Raw genomic sequence first — 27,936 nt, 5'->3', positions numbered from 1 at the left:
TCAACAAAAGGCTGAAATGGTATACTTCAGGCCCAGAATCAAGAGCTCCAGGTTTTTTCAGCATTCCTCAGTCCCTATCTGCTGCTGGGCATGGCTGGCAACTCCACCCTCTCCCCCAACCTTTTAAGGGTGGTGACTTCCTCTCCTCCTCACCATGTAATCTAGACATTTTTGAGCTCTTTTTTTTTCTCTCTCTCTCTTATCGCCTTGCATGGTGACCAAGAGCTGCTTCCAGTATACCTACATTTTTACCCTTTAACTTGCCTTACATGAGGAGCCCAAGCTCTTCATTTTTTTTTAATTAAACAAAAAGGGAGGAATGGTATGTTGTGGAGGCAAAGCAACTGGCCTTACCTTAGGGACCTCCAGGGTCCTGACAATGTCCTATGACATCATCTGGGCCAGGTACATAGTGATCTGTCAGCTACTTCCCCCTCCTCTTGCTCTCTTGCTCTTACCTTGTTTTTCTCTTCCCCCTCTCTGTCAGGGCTCCCCTCCCCATCTCTCTCTGTCTTCATCTCCATCCAATAAACCTCATTAGATTTAAGATTGGTTATGTGCATGGCATTTTTATGTAAATAGTAACATGTATTTCATGAGAAGGCTGATACTCAAGTAAAAGGAAATTTACAAATCTATATGTCCCCCTTTTGTATTTCTATTGTTATCACAAGCAACTATCTTCTTAAAGATACTTTTTGTCTGCAGAGCATACTATCAAGGCCACTGTTTCTCTGCTGACAGTTACTTTTTTCTTCTCTATCACCCCTGTGAGATTTGACCTCAAGCAATATTTGCTCTGGGCTTTCAATCCTTAAGGAGTTTGTTTTTATTGAGTTTTAAATTTTCCCATGAAGTATTTTCAGTCCTGTAAAGTAACTATATTTTGAATGGAGAAGGGTGGATAATGGATATGACAGTTTTAGGTGTCAAAAATAAATTACCTACCACAAAACTGTGGGCTCAACAAGTAGAAGTTAAATATGCATTTGTCCAGATCATGAATGTGAGAAGGTAAAATGGCAAAAGGCAACAAAGCCAGGCAAAAGTTGCCACAAAGGATTTTATTTTGAACAAGGAAGCAACAGAAATCAAGAAGAGATTCTGGATTGAGGGGTGTGGCAGTTGACTCAGGTACCAGGATTGAATTTGTGCTGGTACAAGGAGACATACAGAAAACCTCATTTCTACACCAAGATCATAGGATTACAACACTTCTTTCAATAATTTGTATTCACACAGTCTTGGGTTGCTTTAGAATTCAGATTTTCTGCAAGTATTTTGTGAATAATTTTGAGAATGACGGTGCCACTCCTGTGAAAGTATAGATGGCTGCATCTTTTTTTTTTTTTTTTTTTTTTTTTTTTTGTGTTCCAGAAGAAATGCAATCATTCAAGCGTGGCTAAACTAGGACATAGCTGACATCTTGAGTCAGACAAAATTTTTGGTGAGGAGTTTCGCTGTGCACTGTACGATGTTTAATGCCATCTCTGACTTGTACGCACCAGATGCCAGAAGCAACATGTCTCCAAGTTGTGACTACCAAAATTGACTCCAGATATGGCCAAATGTCTTCCTTGGTAATAAAATCAAGACCTGGACGAGAAGCACGATTTTCAAAACATTTCTCTTGCTAGTGTCATTGTTTCTGCATGCCATTGATGTTTTACCAAGAGAGACCAGATGTCAGCTCTCCAACACCAGATGAACTGAACAGACAGGCACATGACTCTTCAGACATTTGTATGTGCTTCTCAAGCTGAGATAGAAATCCATCTTGAGTGGAGAACACTGGCTCATCCCTTAGGAAGTTCAAGTTCCATATATCAGTACCATAATAGAGTCTGTCCATGTTCAATTTCCTTTCCACCCCCCACCAAAACCATTATCGATGCAGTCACTTTCTGAAGTCACTTTCTTCAAAAGTTGGAGAGGAAATCTTCACCCTACATCCACCCTCATCTTATCCATCATTTAGATTCATACTTGAATAATATGAATCTAAAGCAAGTTTCAACAAGCAACGTTCAACATTAGATCTGTGTTTCTCTTTATCCATTAGGAAGAGCAGTACCATGTTTGGAGTCCTGTTCCAAGGACTAGGTACATAATATGCGAGTATGCATATTGTACAAATCCCAGGGCAAAGTGAAAATGATGGCGTCATGTTCAAAAAGCACTAAGAATTTTGTGACAGTGAAAAGTGAAGCATGATACCTTTCTGCGTTCAGGGTTCTTGGCAGCTGAGTCATTCACATACACATGATGCTAACTAAGCCTTTACAGCCTTTGTTGGCATCTCATCAGTTCTGTTGTACTAATTTAATTGGCACTCTGCCATCTCTTTTTACCCCTCTACGGAAATGCTTCCTGTGAGTGTCCCCAGTCCATTTAAAGGAAATGCAGAGTTATACTGCAGCAATCTACATCATGTATTTTTAGAGTTAAAAAAATCGACATGGAAATCTCTTCTACGTCATTACAGCAATTAAACACTGTGGTCTTTCATCACATACATATTTTCTGTAAATATGAAAACTTGGAAATAGTAACTGGTAAATCCACAATGTTTTTAAGTTAGCTAAGAGTAAGACTTGCAAACAAAATTATAACGTAATCTGTCTTGTCCTTACAAAAATAGCCAAAAACACACCCTCAACAGCTTGCAGTGAAAATCTAAGTAGTAACATCTTTATACTGAAAAACATATTCATGGAAATAGTGTCCTGCTCGTAAATGCTTTATGTTAGCATCATAAGGCAAACTGTAGCATTTATTGTTACCTGGATACCATGAGTTTTTAAAAACTCAGAATTTGACTTTTAGACCCTTTTACTTAGAACATGTAAGTGTACAAAGAGCATTAAAATATCTATTATCCAGTTACCCGAAATTTACATAAAAATGACTGAGACAACCTTTCCGGTTTATTCAGGGAAGGCAAACACACATTTTTATACTGTCAAAAAGTCCTAATAAGTTGCTAGAGAAAGATGAAAGTTTTTCCACTGAGGTGTCCAATTTTAAGAAGTGAAACTGTCTTAGGTTGCTATTAAAATAGTCATCTGGGTATAAATAATATAGTAAATATATAAAATCTATCCATTAAGAAAAAGGACAGCATCTGCCAGGGAAGGGACAGAAAGACATAGGAAACTGGCTTTGTCTTCTACAAAGTCCAGATTGGCTTGCACATCAATTGTGACCATGTCATGGTTAAAAGGAGAGTGTATTGAATTATTTCTGCAAATGGCTGATTTGATTAGAAACAAAATCACTAAAACCAATGCCTCAATCTAGCAGTATTTTCAGTCAATGGCTGTATGACTGACATGGGGGCCCAGATAAATATTTTAGCAAATATTTATACAAGTCATTTCCTTTGTCAAGATGAACCCATGCCAATGCCCTGTGCCAAAGCTCACCTAAGAAAGTCTTAATTCAGAGACCATTACAATATATCAGGTCAGCATGAAAAAAATTCTATGTGAAATTTGATTAGTAGGTTCTATTAGCAGATTCCTCTGTAGGAACAATAAATTTAAATTTTTTTTTCTTACAACTCTATGATAAACTATACTAGAATATACAAGGAGGTCTACATCTTTCAAAATGTGCTTACTAAAAGACTGTAACTTTAGGGGCATGTGTGCTAGTAAGTAGTACTTGTGCTATGTGTCTTATCATTACTCATAAACAGTGTTTTTGATGACTTATATTTGGACATGGTAGTGTTCAAGGCCGTATGCTGGTGTTCCAGAGAACAAAATCAGTTGAAAGTTGGATTGCTGTTTGTTGACAAGCCATTTTAATTTCTGTAGACCCAGAGAGAGAAAAAAAAAGATCTGTGGAAGGGTAAAATAGGGTACCTATTAAATGTAGTGAAAAATTTTTACTGGCCTAAAATAACTGGTAAGAGGAAAGGTGTAACTGTTTTATACCCTAAAACAGAATTCTACTTTTGATAAAACTCAAATCAACATGAATTCTTAAATCATCTGTAGAATTCAAAATGACAATATTCAGTTGTAATATCATTCATGATATTAGCCCAAAAGTTTCAGCCTTTGAGAACTGGGAAAATATAGACTAAAGGTTTAAGAATCCTTTTATCTTCCCCAAATCATCCCACAAGTCATGGATAAACTTGAGGCCCAAAGTGAGTTCTTTCTGTCTCCCTTGTTTCCCATTCTGTTTGATCCAATACAAGTTTCTGACATCACAGTTAAAATATCTCAACTTAAACCAAAATAAGGAAGCCTGTTTACTTCGTTACTAGGTTCAAAGTGACTTTTACTTTAGCTGCATATTCGGTTATTCTAGGTAACAGGACCTAACATGGCCTAGTATAGAATAGAATGTAAGAAAGTGAATAAACACACAAATATGCAAATGGAGAAAGCAAGGCCATAGATTGATGAAATGAAACTGGTAAAAAGCTGGTAAACTTATGGGCCTCTTAATGGGCAAAGTCAAGTGATCCCTAAGAGCTGTAATTCAGACTATGCTTCTTTTATAAATAATCTGTAGATTTTCCTCTAAATACAAAAAAAAATATAAAGAAATTATTAAAGCCAGTACTTAATAAAAACACAGTAAAAGGAAGGAAATCTCCTATTTGGAGCCCTATCTGGGTTTGTTTCTGGATGACTTGGAGGATAGTTCATCACACTCTTGAAGCCTTAGTTTTCTCAACCCCCTATACAATGGCCTCAATCTTTGTTATTCTTCAGTGCTGCTGTGGAACTGGATGTTCAAGGTAGCTGTTCTGCACAGTCCAAATGGTCTGGGATGGGAAGACCGGTTATAATCGTCAAACACTTGTTCCACACAGTAAAAGTGGGGCATACAGGCTGTGTAAGCGCCACATCGAAGGTGTAGAGGTGGATGGAGTTCAAAGCATCATAAAAAGCGATGGAGCCATTATCATAGTCCAGCAGGATGCCTACACGCCGGAGGTGGGGGGCTGGCTCGATTGGGATTTCCTTGCTGTTATGCCTCACCACCCAGTTATTGTTGCAGCGGCAGAGGGCCCAGGAAGCAGAATTCTTCCCGATCCATTCATGTTTTGGTGCCGATTTGTATGCAAGGCCAATGGCATACCTGCAGAAACAAAAGAACAGTCATAAAAATAATAAGCCACATTGCATGTGAGTAAAATTTGTTCTGTGGTCAATAGGGGATTTTACAATGTCATCTTTTGTTGTCTGTGGTCACACCCTTTAAGTGAGTAATTAAATCTAAATATACATCTTTGTCCTTCCCAAACACATAGAGGCAGAAGGTGACCAGTGTGTTGGCCTACCTTCCTTTTTTTCAGCTTAAATGTTACTAGACAATCTTGACTTTCCATTTTACTGCTCTGTTTTTCTTTTCTGAATGGTTGCACATTAAATTCTCTGGACTAGTGCTGATCAACCATGATCCTTCTGTAATAATTGAAGCATGTTGCTCTGTTCAGTATGAAAATCAGAAGCCCCATATGGCTATTAGGCATTGGAACTGTGGCTGGTGAGCCTATGAAATCAGCTTTAAATTTACTGATAATTCATGATTCAGGATGCCTGGACTTAAGAGTTTTATAAAAACTTTATAAAAGTAAAGTAACATCAGCAAAATCATCCTCTGAGTTTTGATCTTCTCGTGAGCTTGTGATACACAATGGCATCCTTTTGTATGACTTTGGGCCTTATGAGGGGAAACAACTGATACCATATACTGCAGGGTACTAAAGACAATAAAGGGTATAAATAATTAAGACTTTATGAAAAGTAGGGTTTTGTGCTAAAGGAATTAGCCTGACTGCAGGCTCATGTAAGTAATCTGAAAACATGTAAGGCAGGCCAGGCTGAGCAATGATGTTAAGAAGAAAAATAAATAAAATATATTTATTTTTTCAATTTTAACATTTTCATTTTATCTTGGGACTATCGGCATATAACCTCAGCATAAGTATGAAAGCACCTCTAAGTATGTATGCATGTATGTATACATACATACATGCCTATCTACCTATCACCTGCCTATCTACCTATCATTTCTCTATTTATTTGAAATACAGTGTCACATTGTGTCCTAGAATGGTCTCAAGCTATCACACTCTTTCTGTTTTCAACCTTCTAAGTGGTAGGACTTGAGCCACTAGCCTTGTTTGTAATGAATTTTAATTTTAATTTTAATTAAGTTTATTTAAAGAGCTACATATGTGGAGCAAGGCTGCCATACTGGAAAGCATAAGTCTATATAGGTATATTTATCCAACAGAATAGACTTTAAACTTTGCAGTTGCTATCATGGCTTTGCTATCATAGCTGTTATTTGTCCATGCCTTTGAATGTACTTTGGCAAAGGCAAGCAGGGAGAATGCTTTCCATTTAAGAGGTTAAGTCCTTTGTCATCATTCAATCTCAATATCTCATCTATAGCACAGGAACAGTTATAATCTCTGTGTCCTTGAGTTAAAGAGAAAAAGAAAAATGGATTTTAAATCACAATCACAATGGCTGGAATGTAATGCTCAGTAACTATTATTTTATCATTACTATCTAATGACACAGTAATAGTAAGTATGAAAATCAGAATTCAAACTTAGGATGACTCAGAAGGCCATATGTTTAACTGACACTTTATACTATATTACTCTCTCCAAAAACTGTGCAATTCATTACTGCCTTTCTGATTATATTTCCTACTACATTTTTTTAAAAATTCTTGTTTAATTTTATTATATGTTCATTAGTGTGACGGTGACAGATCCCTTGGAATTTACGTTAGAGACAGTTGTGAGCTCCCATGTGGGTGCTGGGAACTGAACCCTGTTCCTTTGGAAAAGCAGACAGTGTTCTTAACTACTGAGCCATCTCTCTAGCCTCTCTTCTACATTTTTAAAAACTTTTTATTTATTAAAATTTATTCACTTTGTACTCCAGCTGTAGCCCACCTCCAACCAATCCTAACCCACCTTCCCTCCCTCTTCTCCTCGCATCCCCCTTTCCCAGTCCACTGATAGGGGAGGTCCTCTTCCCCTTCCATCTGACCCTAGTCTATCAGGTCTCATCAGGACTGTCTGCACTGTCTTCCTCTGTGGCCTGGTAAAGCTGCCAACCCCTCAGGGGGAGGTGATCAAAGAGACAGCCACTGAGTTCATGCCAGAGACAGCTCCTATTCCCCTTACTAGGAAACCCACTTGAAGACTGAGCTGCCATGGGCTACATCTGTGCAGGGGTTCTAGGTTGAGAATGGTCTTTGGTTGGAATATCAGTCTCAGAACAGATCCCTGGGCCCAGACATTTTGGTTCTGTTGTTCTCCTTGTGGAGCTCCAGTCCCCTTTATGTTTTTCTATCTCCCTCTTCTTTCATAAAATTTCCTGCACTCTGCCCAAAGTTAGTCTATGACTCTCAGCATAGGTTCTGATACCTTTCTGGGTAGAGTCTTTCAGAGGCCCTCTGTGGTAGGCTCCTGTCCAGTTCCCTATTTTTTCCATTTTCTGAGGTTTCCTTCTACATTTTAAAGTTTTAAAAATATTTTCAAGATGGCTGAAGAAATGACACATACTGTTCTTCCAAGGACATAAGTCTGGTTCCCAGCACCTATATTGGTTGGCTCACAACCACTTGCAACTCTAGCTCTAGGAGATCCAACACCCTTTTCTTTGACAGACAGACAGACAGACACATGGATGGACAGAGAGGCACACAGACACAGACAGATAGATAGCACATAGACACATTGACAGATGGACAGACAGACACACAAACAGCCAGACACATGGACGGATAGTCAGACACAGTGACAGACAGACACATACACACATACCACACAAAGCAAAAACACAACAAACAAGCAAGCAAACAGATACAAAAAATCCTATATATAAATCTTATGGATTCAATATGGAAAGAAGAAAACAAAAAAAATTAATCTTAAGGTTGGGTGGGAAGGAATGGGAGGGTTGATGAGGTGGTATGGGAAGGAATTGAGGAAAGGGGTCTAAGTGTGAAATACATTGTATGAAATTATAAACGAATTCATAAATAAAAACATTTTAAAACTCACTGAGTAGGCAATTACTGAATTATTATAAATATTCTTTCTTACTACTCAAAGCAAACAAACAAACCCTGAGTTCAACTTTTAATATGTTATAGCAGAAACCAGGTACCAGTATCTGGTTGTAATTAATTTCTAATTGTTTTTGGATATTGACATATATTATTTTACCTTAAGAAGAGAGAAAAACTTCACTGGTCTTTTTAACAATAACTTAAAAAAAATTACAGTCGTTTTAAGAGAGGTGTCTTAAAAAAATATATGCTACAACTAAAAACGATGTAATGGGTAATCCATTAAATCAGTGTTCCAGCCTCTCTATTAATCAATGCAGCATCTTCTCTCCTTTCTTGTCAGTCTCCTGCTCAGAGTTCTGGGTTGCAGTAACCAGAAACCCCTTTTTCATTTGAGACTGGATTAGGTTGTATGATTATGGTGTATAATATCCTTGCCTGGATCCTGAAGTTGGAAGAGGATTGGGGACATTGTTTCCCAATGGCAGGCAGTGGATATGAGGTTTGATGAGATTTAGAGGACACCAGGATATACCTATGTCAACAGTGGACACTAGGTCATTGTCATTATGACTTCATATATTGGAGTGATAGACCCCTGCCCTGTATTTCCAGCCCTGTCCATAAGCTTCTCATTCCCTTTATCTCTGGAGGTCCTTGACTGACTTCTATTCTTTTTGCCAAGAGCTAACCAACATATTTTTAGAATATTTGTCCTGCTCTTCCCCTGTGTGTGTATCTCTATGTGTGTGTGTAAGAGAGAAAGGAATTGAGACAGAGACAGCGAGGCAGGCAGAGAGACAGAAAGACAGACAGAAAGAGAGGGAGCAAGAGCTCTCATGCACATGTGTAAGCCAGAGTTTAACATCGGGTATTGCTTTCTATCTTATTTGAGAAAGGCTCTTTCACTAAATCCTCACCTAACTGTTTAGCCAGTGAGCTCTGGGGAATCTTCCTATCTCTTTTCTCCCACCTTCATACTAGGGTTACAGGCATGTAGAACCAATGCCTAGTTTTACACAGATACTGGGGATTCTAACTCAGATCCTTATTTTTGCGTGGCAGGCACTTTACCAACTAAACCATCTTCCTAGCTCCATGATTTACATTTTGCATTACATCCTGTGAAGATATATTACACAGGTTAGTGGAGACTATTTTTATTTTTTCAGATAACGTGGAACCACAATTTGCATCTTCAAATAACAATGCTTATATTGTTTCCTTCTTGATGCCACATACTAATTTTTAAATTAAAGAACTTAAATGTTTATTTCTCATTTGAACGTCTGTTGAATCCTTTGAAATAGCTGAAGTAGGCAGGGTTGACTTCATTCAGAAAAGCAGAAAGTGAAGATTAGAAAACTCTACAAATCTCATATTGCTCTCTTGACTCCTATTGGTAGTAGTGCTGGCATGCCTTAGTTAACACCATTTCATTAACACCAAGTACATGTTAACAGCATTTGAGAGTAAGAGAATAACAAAGTGTACAGTCCATTAAGCACAAGAAAATACCATTATCATTAATCTGTGAAAATATGCATATATAGCCATTGAGCTTGAAAGGTGCGGGCAGAATTTAATGTTCCATTAAGTTACACAGTGAGACATGGAGAAATTAAAAAGTACAAAAACTGTGTTTCTCAGAGCAACCTTAACATGTCCATTATGTGGATCATAATGCACAGGTCAATTTAAAATCAAGCACCTATTTCATGAACAAAAAATATTTGACACTAACTGTTCTAAGTCAAGATATTACAGGCATTTAATTTTAGGAGGAGGCTATCCTTCCTTGCTGTTATCTTCTAGGAAATGTGAAACTACTTCTTACATGATTTTTTGACACAGTTGAGTTAGTATGTAAAGATTCAATGTGTCTTTTAATTAACTATAAATTAATTATAAGTTTTTTATTTCCTACACATGAGTTAGTTTGGACATCTGGAGAGTGTTTTAAAGGTAATGCTGATCTGTGTTTATGTAACTAAAGTGGTCTGATGAAATTTTCCACGCTATTCATTAATGGCAATGAGGTCATAATGACTAGGTGTCATTTATCACAAATAATTATTAATGGGGTTATAATCATTTAGACACTAGATTCTGGAATGTCAGATTAATACAGTACATCAATTATCTAGGAACATTTGCTTTTCTACACATGAGCTCTATTTCCGTTTGTGCTTTCATCTTGCTTCAACACAGCTAAAAGTTTCAGGTGCCAGCCTGCAGAAATGGTTCAGTTGGTTCGGAGAATTTAAATTTGACCATCCAGATTCCATATAAGAAACTATTTTTTTAAAAAGGATTTATTTATTCTTATTTTATGTGCATTGGTGTTCTGCCAACATGCATGTACATCTGTGTGAGAGAATCAAATCCCCTGGAACTGGAACAACAGACAGCTGTGAGCTACCTTGTGGTACTGGGAAACAAACCCTGACCCTCTGGAAGGGCATCCAGTTCCTAACAACCAAGCCATCTCACCAGCCCCCCCTTGACTAAATTTTTAAAAAGAGAGAAAGAGAAGAAAACTAGGTTTGGGGTTATATGCCTATAATCCCAGCACCAGGGAACTAGAGACCAAAAGATTATTCCTTGTGGCCAATCTAGCTGAATCTTTAAACTTCAGGTTCAGTGAGAGACCTTGTCTCAAAACATAAGGTGGAGAGCAATGTAGAAATCAGCTGGCCTCTATATGTATACACACACAAAGGCACATATGCAAATTTTACATGGCAGTGAATTCCCTAGCCATGCAAGAAGTAGGACTTGTCAATCTTCATGTTTTAACAAAACATGAAAATGGTCTAGGCAAAGAAAATGCAGAGGATTATAAAACATGAAAAACTATCTGCTAGGCAAATGCAGATGCCATTATTAAGAGAGTGGGGATAGCCACTAGTGCAAGCTCATGTCTTAGATTTGGGTTGATTTGTATGCAGCTATATGCACTTTGTACACATTACATTATTTGCAGAGGTTCAACTTAAAATGATTTTTATGGTAGAATTTTACCATAAAAATTTTCACCTCTTTCATCTTCCTCCCTCTCCTGCTTGAATCCTTTTCCATAATTTTTCTTCTGACTTTCAGGTCAGCTATCCCTCATTAAATTTACTACTTCATTCTCTAATAATTAAAATATTTCAAAACTGTATCACCCTTCTATGAGTAATGACATACTATGGCAGTTAAAAGCAGAGATTACTTTGATCACCTCCCCTTGGAGGGGGGAGCAGCCTTGCCAGGCCACAGAAGAAGTCAATGCAGCCACTCCTGATGAGACCTAACAGACTAGGAACAGAAGGAAGAAAAAGAAACTCTCCCCTACCAGTGGACTTGGGGAGGGGAGTGTGTAGAGAAAGGGGAGGAAGGGAGGGATTGGGAGGGGAGGATGGAGGGAACTAGAGGGGGGATACAAAGTAAATAAAGTATAATTAAAAATTAAAAAAAAGAATAAAAGAATTGGAAAAAAAGCAGAGATTAACAAACTACAATACTGGGGTCAACTCTGTTCCCTTGCCTGTTTTTACAAATGAGGTTCTATTGGCATTCAGCCATACCCATTTTTATATGCATTGTCTGTGGCTGTTTTCCTATTATAACAGCCTTGGATTGAGCCTGGGACAAAATTTTCCTGGCCTGTAAAGTCAAGACATTAACTCTCTTGTCTTTTATTTGTGGGCTCCTACCTAAAAGTTAGACCCCTGACCACAGAATTTGTAACTACTGACTATGAATTTTATGACTTTGGGACCATACCTTAGTCACCTCATCTGTAAAATGAGAATGACATTACCTACATTTTTTGGCCTTGAACTGGCTATTTACCTGAGGATGACCTTGAACTCCATCTCATCCTGTCTTTGCTTGGGATTACAGGCCTGCACTAACATGTTACATTTCTGTAGTGTTGGGAACATAGACATAGGACAGACCTAGACCCAAACTATACCTTAAAATATAAAACCAGTTGAGATTAATCCTTCTCATCTAACCAATAAATATGTGCTTCCTAGCATTAATAAATGGTTGCTGTTGAAGTCACACTGATTTTGGTGTTAAGTAGCATTATTGTCGGGTTAGGTCTGATTCTTCAGAACAGATTCTGGTTATAAATTCATATCCTTGAGAAGGTACAGAATAGCATGTACCTTTTTACAGTTGTAAGAAAATATACATAAGCTGCCTACCATGTGCTTCCGCTTATGACCACTTCCCAGTAATGCCGGCCACTATCAATGAACACATTTCCAGCTACTCCATAGCTTCCTTGGCTAGTGAAGCGTTCCGGTGTGTGACTCTTTTTGGATGATGACTCATCACGTTCTACAGTAAGGTTATCATGGGACACCTTCAGTTTTCGATGAGCAGATTTGGGATCCAGTTTAAATGGCTGACCTAGAAACAAGTTCACAAATAAAAGAGAAGTAAAAAGTACTGTTTATTAGAACATAACTAATAATCTATCTTCATAGTCAGATATAAAAGTCTGAAACAAGGGCTGAAGAGATAGCTTCATAGTTAAAGGCATTGACTGCTGATCCAGGGAATCTGAGTTTGAACCCCAGCACCCACATGACAATTTATAACTATCTATAACTTCAGATCCAGTGGACTTGCTTCCCTTTTCTGACTTCTTTGGTCATCAGACATGTACATAGTACAAAGAGATACATGTATGTAAAATACCTATACACATCAAATATAAATAGGAGGAAAAATTCTAAAACAAGCCATTATTTCCTGAATTATACTACCTACCACAAAATAGTATCTTATATTTTAATATCAATTTAAAATTACAAACCACTATTAAAAGCATTTACTTATTTACAGTTTTTATGATGTTCAAGATATAATTAAGCAGACACAATTCTGTGTATAGTGCTAAAAACAGCGGTGCTGAATAAAGGCATAGCTATTCTTCCTTGAGTTTCTAGTTAGACAGGGGTCTGACTATTCAATAGAAACTGAGCAACGATCAACCAAAACACATGGGAGATTCCAGCACAGGTACATTCTGGCTGAAAAACATCCTGGAAAAGAAGAGAAAATAAAGACCTTATTTTTAAGGACTGCTATACTTAATCAAGCCTAAATTCCACCCCCCGCCAGACTAAATAGAGTCTGGTGCAAAGAACAAACAAATGAAAATTTCACATCATAGTGTAGAATATTCTGAACACTTAAATATATCATTCTGATTTGAGAAAAGTAAAAACACAACTCTTTAGACATGTAGAGTAACTGTACATTTAAAAATTTGTTCAGGTAACAAAAACAGGGAAAGATGACAGTAATGCCTAAGATTTCTGTATCTGGATTTATTAATACACATAATGAACAAAGTTTTCTTTCATTATTCACATTTGTGTTTTGAAAGGCTCACCATTAAAAATACTGTCAGAGTCATCTATGGTCATTTTGATGTAGCTGTTACTTATTTGCCAACTCAGTATTGGTTCTGAGTACTGCCTGTCACTTGACACCACATAGGGTACAAGACATTTAAAAGCAGGAAACATATTACCATTTGGTAGTAATACAACACTGTTCAACTTCATAGACAGTTGGGAGATGCCTTCCGCCCAGTATGCAGCTCCCAGGGAATCATAAGGAAAAAGCCTGGTAAACATGGCTGAAAACAATGCATGTTTGGGCTGAAGACATCATGGAACACTGTGTGTACACTATGTGTAACACTCAAATATGGGTGGCGCTGCTTGAATCTAAACATAGCACCGGAACCTCACGGTTTTTTTTTGCCTTTGGTCAGTGATCAGCACATTTTTTCTGCAAAGGATAAGAAAAATAAATGTTTTGAGTTATGTAAGCCATATGGTTTCTTTTGTGACTCTGTCATTGTAGTGAAGAAATAGTCACAAATTAATAAAGGACTATTCATCATTTATATGTAAGTATAACTTTATTTATAAATGTAAGTAGTCAGATTTGGTACTTAAACTACTGTTTGCTGATCCTTGTTTTATATATCTGTTGATATCAGAGGAAAGCCAGTTGATATGCCAATGTGAATTGGACAATTCTTACAAGGCTTCACCCCTCAGAAGAGAAGCCACAGGCAAAAAACTGTTGGCTGCTGAGAAAGCGAGAATCTGTCTTCTGCAGGGGCAAGCCCTCTGATAGGTTAGCCAGTCCAAAGAGGTCAGCCTTAAACACATGTGAGTAACATTAAATGACCCTAGCATGTGGTATATATAAATGTGTGTATGTGTGTGTAAGACTTATAATTAAAGAACTGAGGCTACGAACTTGAAAAGGAGTGGGAGGGATACGGAAGACATTGAAAGGAGAAGAGGAAGCTGAAAACTGATGTAAATACAGTATTCATATCTGAAATTCTCAAAACATTTTTTGCTATGTTTGTATTTTATTTAAACCTTCAGTGTTTTATGGATGTTTAAACTGGATGTCTTATAAAATTTTAAATCTATTTCTAAATGTATCATTTTGGTGTTACGATAAACTTAAACTTCTAATGTTTGGAGCTTATACATAGATATAAAAATGATGACTGCACACTAAAAATAAATAAACAAATGTCCTTGTTGTATACTTGAGCATGTTTTGGATATATGTCTAGGAGTGGTATAGCTGGGTCTTGAGGTAGCACTATTCCTAATTGTCTGAGAAAGCACCAGATTGATTTCCAACGAGTTTGTACAAGTTTACATTCCCACCAGCAGTGGAGGAGGGGGTTCCCCTTTCTCCATATCCTCTCCAGCATGTGTTGTCACTTGAGTTTTTGATCTTAGCCATTCTGATGGGTGTAAAGTGAAATTTCAGGGTTGTTTTGATTTGCATTTCCTGGATAAGTAAGGACATTGAGCATTTCTTTAAGTGTTTCTCTGCCATGTAATATTCCTTTATTGAGAATTCTCTGTTTAGCTCTGTATCCCATTTTTTTTAATTGGATTACTTGATTTGTTGCTGTTTAACTTTTTGAGTTCTTTATATATTCTCGATATTAGCTCTCTGTCAGATATAGGGTTGGTGAAGATCCCAATTAAAATTTAAAGTTTAAATTTAACTTGTTTTGTAAAAAAAAAAAAAAAAAAACTCTCTGGGGACATTCACGCCAGCTACTCTTAGGGATAAGACATGCTTTTTCTTAAAATATTCTAATTCTTTAAAAGTGAAAGACAAAAATGAGTAACAAATAATTTGACAGTGATTGGAAGAGAGGAAAAAGTTCCATCTTGGCACTCACCATTTATCAGCTTGAGTATTGTTTGGCCTCTTGCCAGTGATAAATAGCAGAATGTACAGAAAGATTGGGCTTGTAATGGGGAGGAACTGCCTGCAATGTCCTGCTTGCCTTCTCTCCCACTCTCAGCCACTCTCACACACGGCAGGGGCTTAGTCAGTTTCAGTGGGACCCAAGCTTTGTATTCTCATTGAGCCACTTCTGTCTGGGCCACAGATTCCTTTCCCAAACAAACCACTGCCTATTCTTACCAACTTTCATTCTTTGGCTTCAATGAATTCAAATTAGCTTGAGAAGGAAATTAACACTTTTGTTACTAAAGAACACAAGTCATCAGACCATTTGTAGAGTACATGACCTTATCCTGGCTACTGTACTTTTGCTTGGACAACTCTGGTAATAAATTTTGGACATGTTCTCCTGCTGTCAGTCTTCGTTATTTTAATCCACTCAGCACATCACAGTGCAATAAAGCTTTATGGTTTGCAAATCCTCACCCATTCTCTACCATATAAACCTGTTACCTGTCAACCTATCTCCCCTCAAACACTGCCTCAAGACCTATAATGGATTATAAATTTTGTTTTTGTTTTAAAATACTGTGGATTGGAATGCAATATGTGGGTTTACACATTATAGTCAATCACTTTATCACTGAATTATAGACTGAGCTATATCTGACAGGGTCTCACTAAATTGCTCAGGCTGGTGTTGAACTCACTCTGTAGACTAAACTGGCCTTGAACTTGGAATCTTCCTATAGGCAGGATTATAGGCCTATGAGAATAGGCTTGGCTAGTTTTTATTTCTTAAAACTGGTATGTGTGTATGTGTGTTTTACTGGGTTTTGTCCTACTACAAAGTCTAGGCTGGGCTGGAATTTGCAATCCTGTTTCATTATCCTCAGTTCTGGGATTGTAGGTGTGTGCCAGCATGCTTAGATTTACAATATTGTTTTTGTATTTAGCTTCCTGAAGCAGATATCCTCTCATTTTGCGTGTTATTTTTAACATGCTCGTTAGTTTTCTATTCCACAAATTTATCTTTTCTTTGGGCCTTTGCAATGCTGTTTGTTCCCTTGTCATGGAACACTCCCTTTTATTCATATTCCGCCTCACCCGGAAAAGCCTTCATGGCTATGAAGGATTATGCTCTCTTGAATATCCAGCATTTTCTTGGGTTACTGCCATTACAGACTTCAGAAAGGCAATGATAACTACGGCTTAATGTTGTGCCTTCTCCAATACCTACAAATTCCTTGAGAGAAGAACATCTGAAGGAGTTGAATGTTGTCACAGTATTGTTAGCCTATTTCATAGTATCTAAAACTTACTAGGAACTCCTACAGACCAAATGCATGCTCCAGTGTAAATAAAAAGCTGTTGACCAGAGTATTCATACATTCATTTCCATGTACTATGTGGTTTTTAACAAAGCATGGCATAATATTACAGTTATGTTCTCAGAACTATTTCAAATTTATCTTTCTGACAGCTTATAAATGTGGCTAAACTACTTCAGTTTTAAAAGTGAAGAACCAAAAACTTCTTTTATAAAATGAGAAAAGGAGAAGAACCACCAAAAGTGATGTGAGTTCTTAGAGTAGACCCTGAGACAGGAACTGAATATTAGAAGTAACATTGTAAAATCTGAGCTCAGGCAAGGGGAATGCACTGATGTTAACTTCTTAGTTGTGACAAATGTGTCAAGGTTATGTAAGATGCTGACACTAGAGGAAGCTGAGTAAATGTTACACAGGACTCCCTGTAATGGCTATAGGTCTTCTGGAAATCAAATCATCACAAAATAAAATGGTTTTGTTTAAGGAAAAACAAAACAAAACAAATTTTACAGCCATATAATACCATGTGGCAGAACCTCAGCTTTCTCATGTTTAATCCAGTGCTCTTCTACCCTTTATTGTCTTAAGATCAACACGTGTTACTATGCACTGGGAAACAAAGATATGGTGAAGTGGGAGCTCCTTTTGAAAACTCATTCATTGTTTCTGTTGACTGACAACCTCCACAGCATGGTGCCATAGTTACATAACATAATATTTCTAGATCAAAAAGATGTAAAGAAAGAAGATAGGATAAAACAAAACACATGTAGACAGAGACAGCAACAGTGAGGAAAATGACAGAACTATGAGAACAAGTACAGGCTGCATCATTCTCTGTAGTGGGAGCTGTCTTGTACACCATGGATGTTTCCTATGCTTGTCTTCCACTCATTTGATGCCAGTAGCATCTTCCTGCCCCCAAGTTTTGATAATCGAGAAAATGTCTCCAGGCAGTATCAAATGTCACATGGGCCAGGGTCATGGGAGAAAAGAAGGCATTGCCCCTAACTGAGAATTACAAACCCAGACAGATATTTGGATATTTGGAAGAGAATAAAGAATTTATGAGGAAAGAACTATGAAAATGTTTTTGGCTATGGAAAAGAATCCTATCTACCCTTCCCTTTTCAGGGCCTTGCTCTGTGTCAGGCTTTATAAATACCTGTTCTATTTCTCACAAGAACTTCTCCAGGATTATTTTCTCAAAGAATGAGAGCAATGATGTGTGGAGAAGTCAATGGTCACGTGGCCTAGAAGACACAGAATCAACTTTGGAGCACAGAGCTAGATGCTGGGAACCTCGGTACTTTACACTGGCTCTTTACTTGCTTTTTTGGGACTGTCAGTGAGGCCCAAGACAGAAAAGGTAAAAGAAAGGCAAGGAGTGGTATTAGCTAAGAGGCACATAAATTTAAGATGATGGCTCAGCTGAGTTCATAGCACGTACTGTTTGTCTTCAACTTCCCAGGCTCACTGCTGCGGCTGCCTGCCTGGTTGATGGCCTTGACCATGAAGATATACTTGGTGCCACTTTGTAGGCCATGCACAGTGTAGTGGTTCTGCTTGATGTTGGGCACAATCATCCAGCTATCAGCTGAGTTACACAGACCTGCAAAGCCAACAAGACAGGTACAATCACAGGCAATGTCTGCAGAAATTTAGGTTTTTGAACTATAAACACTGAAAAATGGAGAGCTTCCTCACTTTTTATATGGGATAACCAATGAAACAGAGTTTAGTCTGTTATCTATACGGAGAGCTTACTCTGTATTATATGTTCTCTTTGAGTGTCCCATTTGGACAAGCCACTGAAAATGCTTATATTGCAAAATCTGGTTTATGTGAATAGGTACAGCAAAGGTGTTTGTTTGTTTTCTGGCATCTTATGCACTAAACATGTGCATGATATGTTATTAAGGGTTGTGAGGAGGAAACAAAAGTAATCACTGATCAACCCCCCTTTCTTAGCCCCTCCTGAATGACAATGGTCATTTAAGCTTGGTTCTCATGAATTAGGAGACTTACAGATGATGATGCATGTACTAACTAAAAGCTGACTTCATCAACACAGTCAATTGATTGCATTTTGCCTTCTACATCTCCCTTGCTCATATCCAAGCTAAAATTGCTTTGTAGTTGCTCCCTCTTAAAAGGAAGAAATTACTGCCTTGCCATTGGCTTTGGTTTTAGTCATATGACTTGTTAACTGAAAAGCTGAGCACAAATGGCATCGTGCTTTGTCTAAGAGTAGGCTTGGGGATTTCTGTTGGCCCACTGCATCTGAATCATTGCCATGGGAGGAACATTTTGTAGACACACTACTTATTTCAACAAATGAGAGATGGAGGGAAGCTCTTCCGATTAATTTTACGTCAACTTGACACAAGCTACAATCATTTTGGAAGAGGAAATTTTAAATGAGAAAACGCTTTACTAGACTGGCCTATGGAAAAATCTATGGGGGCATGTTTTTTGACTGGTGATTGAGGTGGAAGAGGCCAGATTACTGTAGATGGTGATACCCTGTGGCTGGGTGGTTCTGGGTGCTATAAAAAAAGCAGGTGGTTCAAGCCAGTAGCATGGCACTCCTTCATGGCTTCTGTCTTCTCCAGGTTCTTGTCCTGCTTGAGTTCCTGCCCTGAATTTCCTCAGTGAACAATAATGTGGAAGTATAAAGGAAATTAAATCTTTTCCTCCCTAAGCTGCTTCTAGTCTTGGTGTTTCATCACAGCAGTAGTCACTTTAACTAAGACAATGACCTTAACATCAGGTATGTGCAGGATTAAAACCAGCATAGTTTAGTCAACTTCATCGTACGTCTAATGAAAGAGATATAAAAGTATCATCAAGGTTTTCTATGATCCTGTATTAGTATGGATTCAGAAGGCATTTGTAAGAGAAACCTGGGGCAGCAGTACTTATGGGCATCTTGGGGTCCAGTGTGGATCTTAGGAAAGCATCCATAGGATTTTTTGACCAGCTGCATCCTGGGGATTGCTGGTCCAGAGTGAAGTAGGGCTGTTCTTCTGGCTGTATTCTGTAAGATACGTGCTGAGAAAGAGGCTGAGGATTTATGAGGCTTGGAAGAACATATATGAAAAGGAAAGTCATTTTATTTTGTAGCTGACTGACGCTAGAAACTTCTTTTGGTTTCAGGCCCAACTTTCCTCTTTCAAGCCATCAATCTCCACTCCAACAGAACCTTTTCCCATTTCCCTGGTGACAAGGCTGTCATGAAGTTTCCTTTTCTCAGTACTGGTTCCTGGGAGAGTGCCAGACCACTTCACTTCCTGAGGTGCTCCAAAATCACTTCCCCCTCTTTTATTTTTTTTGTTCATTTGCAAATCAAAGAGTTAGATCTTTTGATCTTCAGTCAACTTATACCTCACCCAACTCTCAAGAAACAGTTCCTTATTTTTGTGGTCCCACATTCTTGAGAATTTAATGAAACTTCTCTGTGAGAAGAAATCTACAATACACATCTACACCAAGCCACAAATATTTGCATAGCATTGCAGGATAGTCACTGACTCCCTGAAGTCTGTCCTTGGCTTATACTAAATGCTTTTTCCAACTTGTGACTCAAAAATTACACCTGGAATTATGACAGATAACAAGAGCTTTTCAAAACTGTTTTGAAAATGTATTCACTGTCTTTGCATCTTTTCTGGTGTGTGTTCATGTGCATGTAAATGCATGTGCACATGCAGGCCAGAGGTGGATAACAGGTGCCTTCCTTGACTTCTATTTGTAGAGACAGGATCTCTCCTTGAACCTGGAACTCACCAATTCTGGCTAGTTTGGCTACACAGCTTGTTCTTGGGATTACCTGTCTGTGTCCTGAATGGTGGGTTTACAGGAGGCCACAATTTTCTTCTTGGCTTTATATGTGGGTTCTGAAGATCCAAACACTGATCCCCATATTTGAACAGTAAGCACTTCATCCACAGAACTGTCTCCCTAGCCTCACATGTTCTGTATCTTGAGAGAGTAGTATTTTTAGGTACTACCCTGAATCATGAGGCTCGATGAATTTTTCTGTCACTTCTTTTCATTTCTACCTATAAATATTTTTTTAATCATAGGACCTTGAGACTTGAAAAAGCAAGCATGAAGAAAGGAAATAACTTGAAACTATGGAAGACTTTAATACTGAGTAGAATAACTAAAGACATCATCTATGTCTCCTGTGATTTTTTTGTAGTTCTGTACTTTGTGTTTTCTCCCCACATATTCCTTGGATAAAAAGAAAACATCCTGAGTCCCAGATGGCCATCCCTTGCCACCAAACAAACCTTTCAGTATCAAGACTGGTTTAAATCCAATTGAATTGTTGGCCAAAGGGGCCGTATGGAAATCCCCAAACTCAAGCCATTGCCAAGAGAATAGGTTGCTCTCTGCACAGCGAAAACAAGGCCCCATTGATGAAGACTGTATCCACATAACTCACTGGTTGAGATTGAGCTGCTGCCTAAGTAGAACCTTCCTTTACTCCCATGTTCTAGTGTCTTTGGTATAGGAAGTTACTCTGCTGGCTACCAAAAGAAAAACATAAACACTATTCCAGCCACAAAACCTTTGATCTACAATGCTGTCATTCTTGTAAAATATGCTACTGCATAAAGCTTGTGGGGGTAAACAACCAACGTCTGATTTGACTTCAGGCCCACTCCATGAAATGGAACCCATATCCATGGGTGACCAAGAACCAGAGACCTAGGATTGGTGCCTTATTCATTCATCATTTAGAGAAGTTTCCACCAATACCAGATGGGAACAAATACAGAGACCCACAGAGAAACTTAATGCAAAGAAAGACACCTTGGAACACACAATTAAATGGGACATCTCCATCAAATTCCTCCCCTCCGACCTCAGGGAACCCCCAGGGAAGAGGAGGTGGAAACAGTGTAAGAGCCAGAGGATATGGGGGGCACCAGGAGAGCAACATGAACAAAGCTCATATGAACTCACAGAGATGGAAACATCATGCATAAGGCCTACACAGGTTGACATCAAATCCTCTCCACATATATTACAGCTTTCAGCTTAGTATTTTTAGGGAACTCATGAGTTTGTGAATGAGTTTATCTCTGATTCTTGTGCTTTCTCTTGGGCTTTTCTCCTTCTGTTCGTTTGCCTTGTCCAACTTCAATGTGATGGTCTTTGTTTTATTTTATTATCTTTTATTTTATAATGTTTTTTTCTCATATAAGCCTTTTCTTTTCTAATGAGAGGCAGAAAGTGAGTGGATCTGGATAGGAGAGGTGGGTAGGAACTAGGAGGAGTAGAAGGAAGAGAAATTCTGATCAGAATATATTTTATAAGAAAAGAGTCCAAAAAAAGGCTTTTTAATAAAGGGAGAGAAGAAAACATGCCTAAATGCTATGGTGAGAAGAACATCTATGTATTCTATATTCTTTTTGATCCTTTCTTACTATACCCTTTTCTAGAAAACAGGGTTTCTAGAAACCCTGTATTTCTGGAGTCTTCTGCAGATAAATATTAGATTTTGATCTAACCAAAGTAAGGTCATTTTGAACTCTGAGACCCAGTCCCCAGAGGCTTATAGTTTACTTGAAGATATTGAATAATATTATTAAAACATAATAAAACAAAATTAACTTTTCTATCTTAGTATAATCCTCACATATCCTTAGGTCTTTGTCAAAAGCAGTTAGGCATGAATATAAAACAATAATAGCATTCAGCAGATTCAAATGATAGTCCTATCAACTTCATTGCTTTTGCACTGTTCCTGTTTAATTGTACATGCTACAATGAAATGACTACTGTGGTCAAAGAGGGAAAAGATAAAAATGCCTTAATAAACCCTCCACTCCTGTACAAACCTGAAGCTGATTTTAATATGGTAGGGAACGCTTTCAGCAATGTCTTAGAGCAGATGTGCAAAATTGGTATAAACTGCAACTTGGCATCCAATCATAAATCTTAACCCAACAACAATTTACTGTATCAAGCCCTCTGCCCCAAAACCCAGAGTGTGTGACTGATTATTATTATTTTGAATATTATAGAACAGTAAATATTTACAGTGAGCAAGCTATCTTCATAAACACTAACCATTTTCCCTTCCCTTTATGTTACTACTATTGACAGGGTAATAATAGAGAACGTATTAAAAATGTCAAAAAATCCCAACACTCATAATTTTCTTTTGGGACATTTATGATAGGGGGTGCCTTGGAGTGTACCTTAAATGTGTTGCTAGTACTGTTCTTATACCAGTCTGTACCACCTAATTTCTTGCATATGGTACTATGCTACCTTCACACTACACTGTGCCAAGACTTGTGGGCATGTTTCCTTTATCTGTTTATAAAACACCCACTTAACTATCCTGACTTAAAACTTCACTTTCTCCTAGATTTGTCTGGGTTCTCTGTTGTTCACAGATTGCAACCTAGGTAAAAATATTAAAACAACAAATGAAACTGGAAGACCATTTGTTTATAGTGAAGCATAATTGAGCCTTTGACATTGCATAGTAGTTTTCATTGATGAGTCAGAAACACTTCTCTCTTACTGTAGCATATTAAATGATCTTAATTACATTGGGGGATTGGAGAGCCTTGCATGGCAGCTGCCACTTTGCTGCAGAATATTGTAGTGTGGACACTGTTTGCAGAGTCTCTCCACGGATTCCTAGCAGCCTTTGTCTCTTCTAACAATTTGGACAGAAGTGAACCATGTTTTGCTTCTTCCTTATAAAAATAATATGTGCTTAATAACTTTTGTGAATGCTTTCAAAATGACTGAAATGTATGCATATAACTATTCCATATGGTGGCCACAAGAGATGTGACTTCTGTTTATTTTGCAAATAACAAGGAGAGCTTGCTGGCAAAATTTCCTGATCTGAAATTTTAAAAGAACATATGAAAGGTAGTTTTGGTAAACATTGCAATTAAGCATGTATCTCTGTATTACTAAGAACATTAGTAACATATGTATTCATAATTATATCAATATAATGAACAATAAAAAGTAATATCATTAACTTTACATTTGAATGTGTACATTTGTGAGAAATTTAATGAGGTTAAATGAAGTTTTAAGATATTATCTAGTTCCCCCTATGTAAAGTCAGTTAAAAGTAATTAACTGTGGTTTACTACAACAACTGAGGTACAGAGACCTAGAAAGAAAAGATTAGCTAGTAGCACAAGGAGCCCTAAGCAGATTTGGAAAATATTTTTGAATTTTCAGTAAAGATTTACAATATATCTTGTCAATAAAAGACAGTGCATAAAATAATAGGAAGGATGGACAAATAGCATTCAAGAAGAGCTTTTTACAGGGGGACTATGTAAGAAGCTATAATAGAAATAATCCTTCTAAATACACAATGACTGTTTTTTCTTAGTCAAACAAAAATTATTTCAAAGAAATACAACATTCCTCACATGGACTAAGAACTGCTCTTTTGGTATTAATAACTCCATTTTTTTTTTTACTTATAATATTCACGTATCCAATTTCACTTATACAATATATAATACTCACTTATCCATGTTTTTGCCATCTTTTGCATTCCATATTTAAGTCTGATAAAATCTTTAGGCTGGTTTATTCAATACACTAGCAATATAATACATTAATAATTATATTATAATTACTCACAATATAATTAATAAAATACAATAAGAACAATATAATACAAAATTCCTTAAATAAAGCCAAAAGATATTTGCTATTTTTCTGTCTTGTGTTTTCCCTTTTATACTATATAGTGTAGTATCATATGGGCTAATGTGTTACAGGCTCTGAATCTGTTAAGTTAGACCTTGGATTTACCATGTAATCATGTAGATAATGCATGTTTACCTTGCTTTAAAGTGGGTTTCTTATATTTAGCTTATAGTACATATGTCTAAAATAAGTGAAATGTAATTTGCTAAAATGCATTTTAAATATCACCTGTCACCTCTCTGAAGGGTAATTTGGTAATATCAACATAAATTAAAATGCAAATAATCTCTTTTATTAATTATATCTCGAGATTATACTAGAAATATAATTTTGCATGCATGAACAGTAAAATATGTAAGGATATTCATTTGGTCAATGTTTATAGAGATTGGAAGAAAGCTAATGTCCTTCAATATAAGATGGGACAGATAAATTAGGACATAGTTTTGAAACAGGATACCATACTGCTTCAGGAAGAAATGCAGTATTTCTTTATTTTGCTAAAATAGAATGTTCTCTTATTATCTTTACTTAAAAAAGTAAACATCTGCATATGATATAAAAATACACATTGTTATATAGAATTTTTATATAAAACTGGTATATATTAGTGACATGTAGCAATATCTGTAAGGTCAGGGAAAAAGGATGATTTCAGAATAATTCAGTCTTAGAAGGAATGTGACTTAGGTTTGTCTCAAAAGGCATTTAGAGTATGTAAAAAACAGTGATGGTATTACCTGAAATCAGCCCAAGGCCAAGGAGTCTTTTCAGAAGTATTTCTATCTTTTGTCAGCTGAGCACCATTTGGAAAACCTGGTTATTCCAACACCTTAGAGAGTTCTCTCAAAAGGCTCTGTTTTCCTTGCTTCTAGTCCATTCTGTACCTCGCTACTCTCTCCAGTGTTGGCAAGCTAGCTTTAGATTGTGCAGCGGAGCCCATTTTTGCCTACCTCAATTCCCCAACATAAAATTCAAACATAGGGTGACCTGAACAGCTCTATGTGGTCTAGCTCTTTTCTCTGGGCTTAAGTGACTGATGACTGATGACATGTGCTTTCTGAAGCTGGCTGCATGTTTTTTTGCCCTTCTCCTTCCTAGCCAGGCATTATCAAGTGAGATCTTCCAGTATGTTCCCCTACTTTACTCTCTGGCAAAAACCCTTATGTCAGTCACTTCCATGTGGCCACAACTATTCAAGACTTAGTTTAACTGCAACTTCCCTCTAAGGCCTTTTTGTCACATTCACTTTTGACTCCTCTCTGTTCCCTGCCAAAACTGTTTTTGACATAATGTTGCATGACTCACTCTTCCACTCATAAATTACATGAGCCATAAAGACTGCAAGAGTTTTTTGAATGCTTCCAAGGCAAACCAATTAGGAGACAGGAGGAAGGAAAGAAGAAAGGAAGGAGAGAGAAAGAATAAGGAGGAAGAGGAAGAGGAAGGGGAAGAGAGATATACCTAAGAAAATTATCTAAAGTGGTGTTAATTTGCACTTTAGTCACTGTGAAGCTAGTGTCCTTCTGTATTGCTCTTATAATTAATCTTTAACTAAATTTCTATTCAAAGTACCCTGTAATCAGAACTACATGTATAAGAAATACCAGTTGAGACAGAATTGTTTTTTTTTCTTTTTATAAAGACCACATTAAATTAATATGGCTGTATTTAAAACATTTCTGTGGAAAAGTGACTACTACTATACTCTATTTTGACATGTTCTGTATTTTCATTGCCATGTTGGCTAGTTTATGTCAAATTGACACAAGCTAGAGTCATTTGGGAAGAAGAAACTTTATTTGAGAAAATGTCCCACTAAATAGACTGTGGGAAAATCTTTGGGGGCATTTTGTTTTTGGTATAGGAGGACCAAGCTCACCCCTGGGCTGGGGGTCATGGGTGCTATAATAAAGTAGGCTCAATAAGCCATGAGGAGCAAGCCAGTAAGCACTGTTCCTCCATGGCTTCTGTATCAGTTCCTGCCTTGGGTTTCTGTCATGATTTCTCTGGATGGTGAAATATAAGCTGTGAGATGAAATAAACCCTTTCTTCCTCACGTTGCTTCTGGTCATGGTATTTCATCATTGCAATAGAAACCTAAGTGAGAATATCAATAAAGGAGTTTCAAATTTGTTCCCCTAGAAAGTGACATCTTTTAATCCTTTGCCAGTTTCTCAATTCTATTCAAATAACTCTGCTATAACCTTTATGACCAACTGTTGCTCTTAGAGTTGGTCATAGCATTCCTAATTATCAAACAAGCATCAGTGACAGACACATAGTTCTTCCAAGTAGGTAGTGGTTAAGAGTTGAAGGGACAGCCCTAAAGTACCTTTGAATAGGACCAGGCACTTATAGTTCTTTACCTTGTCAATTTGCTAAATTGGTTTTTTTCTTTTTCTTTTTTTTTTTAACTGAAACAACATTTAGAAAAGTACATAAAATTAAATGCAAAATAAAATGACTAAAGCGTGTTATCTACTACCCAGAAATAGCTATTTGTCCTATGAAGCATCATATATTCTTTTATATATTTGTATCTGTGCAGGGGGCAAAATATGTATTTGCATGTAAATAACCATATATGTACACATAGGTGCATGTGTATGTAGACTCTCTAACACTGTGTGTCTTCCTTTATCCAACTCCATTTTATTTTTTGACCCAGGGTTTCCATTGAACCTGAGACTTACTGATTAGTTATACTGGCTGGTCATTGATCTCCTAAGATTCTCTTGTCTTCATCTTTCTCCAATATGCAAATGCCACTGTGCTTAGATATTTTACATGAGTACTAGAGACTTAAACCCTATTCCTCATGTTTGTAAGACAAATACTTTTACTGAAAACTATCCCTAGTTTCCCCATATATTTCTTCACACTGACACTTTTCTCTATTACATTCAAAATATAACCAACATCCTAGTTAATGTTTACACTTTTAACCTCTAGGAATTCATTTTAAAATAAGAATAGTTTATTTTGATCATTAAGTTATGAATTGATAAATGGATTTTCAGTGTATATGTTGTTACCAGCTTCTTTCATCAAACAACATATTCATGAGCTTCATCCATGTGGTTTTCCAGACGTTAATTTTATTGATACTTGACCAGATGTTTTCACACTGCAATCAAAGTAAGCATTATCCCTTCCTTGAGCAGGAAAAAGAAACCAAAACATATTGTAATTTTTTTCTTCCTTATTATCTCCTTTTGGTGTTTATATTCCTTTTCCCAGATTATTTGAAATCAGTCATCAAACAGAGAAGTAAATAGGCCATAAGATACTCACTAACAACATTGGCTTGTCCAGTGAATATGGTGTACTGGAGTTCATAGGAGACCACACTGAACTCATCATCTGAAGTCCAGTGAACGGTGATGGTGTCATAGGAAGCTGTGCAAAGCTCTTCTCTAATTGTAGGAGGGTTAGGAGCTGTGGGTATCAAGAATGCATGTCAGTGGAGCAATAGACACCATTAGGATCACATTTTGGAGATATTTAACTATAAAAGCAGGTCTTCCTAAGTAGGTCTACCAGGTCTGTTATCTTAATGATGGGAATTTTG

At 37.2% G+C, this 27,936-nt stretch overlaps 1 protein-coding gene across 1 annotated transcript in view; it reads right to left on the bottom strand.

Annotated features, from left to right (window-relative positions):
• Nucleotides 1-1,055: 1,055 nt before the first annotated feature.
• Nucleotides 1,056-27,936, bottom strand: part of Mid1 (midline 1) — a 200,429-nt gene continuing 173,548 nt past the window's right edge. The window contains exons 7-10 of the mRNA XM_055613368.1: nt 27,660-27,803; nt 18,097-18,258; nt 12,267-12,474; nt 1,056-5,103 (exon numbers count right to left, since the gene is read on the bottom strand). Coding sequence (XP_055469343.1) covers nt 4,755-5,103; nt 12,267-12,474; nt 18,097-18,258; nt 27,660-27,803 — 863 coding nt within the window. The 3' untranslated portion in view covers nt 1,056-4,754. The remainder of the gene's footprint in view (nt 5,104-12,266; nt 12,475-18,096; nt 18,259-27,659; nt 27,804-27,936) is intronic.

Source organism: Psammomys obesus, unplaced genomic scaffold, assembly GCF_907164565.1.
Source record: "Psammomys obesus unplaced genomic scaffold, mPsaObe1.curated_primary_1811, whole genome shotgun sequence".
In the NCBI taxonomy this organism is placed as follows: domain Eukaryota; kingdom Metazoa; phylum Chordata; class Mammalia; order Rodentia; family Muridae; genus Psammomys; species Psammomys obesus.
The sequence above is the reverse complement of the archived record's forward strand: the minus strand, read 5'-3'. Positions and strand labels throughout refer to the sequence as shown.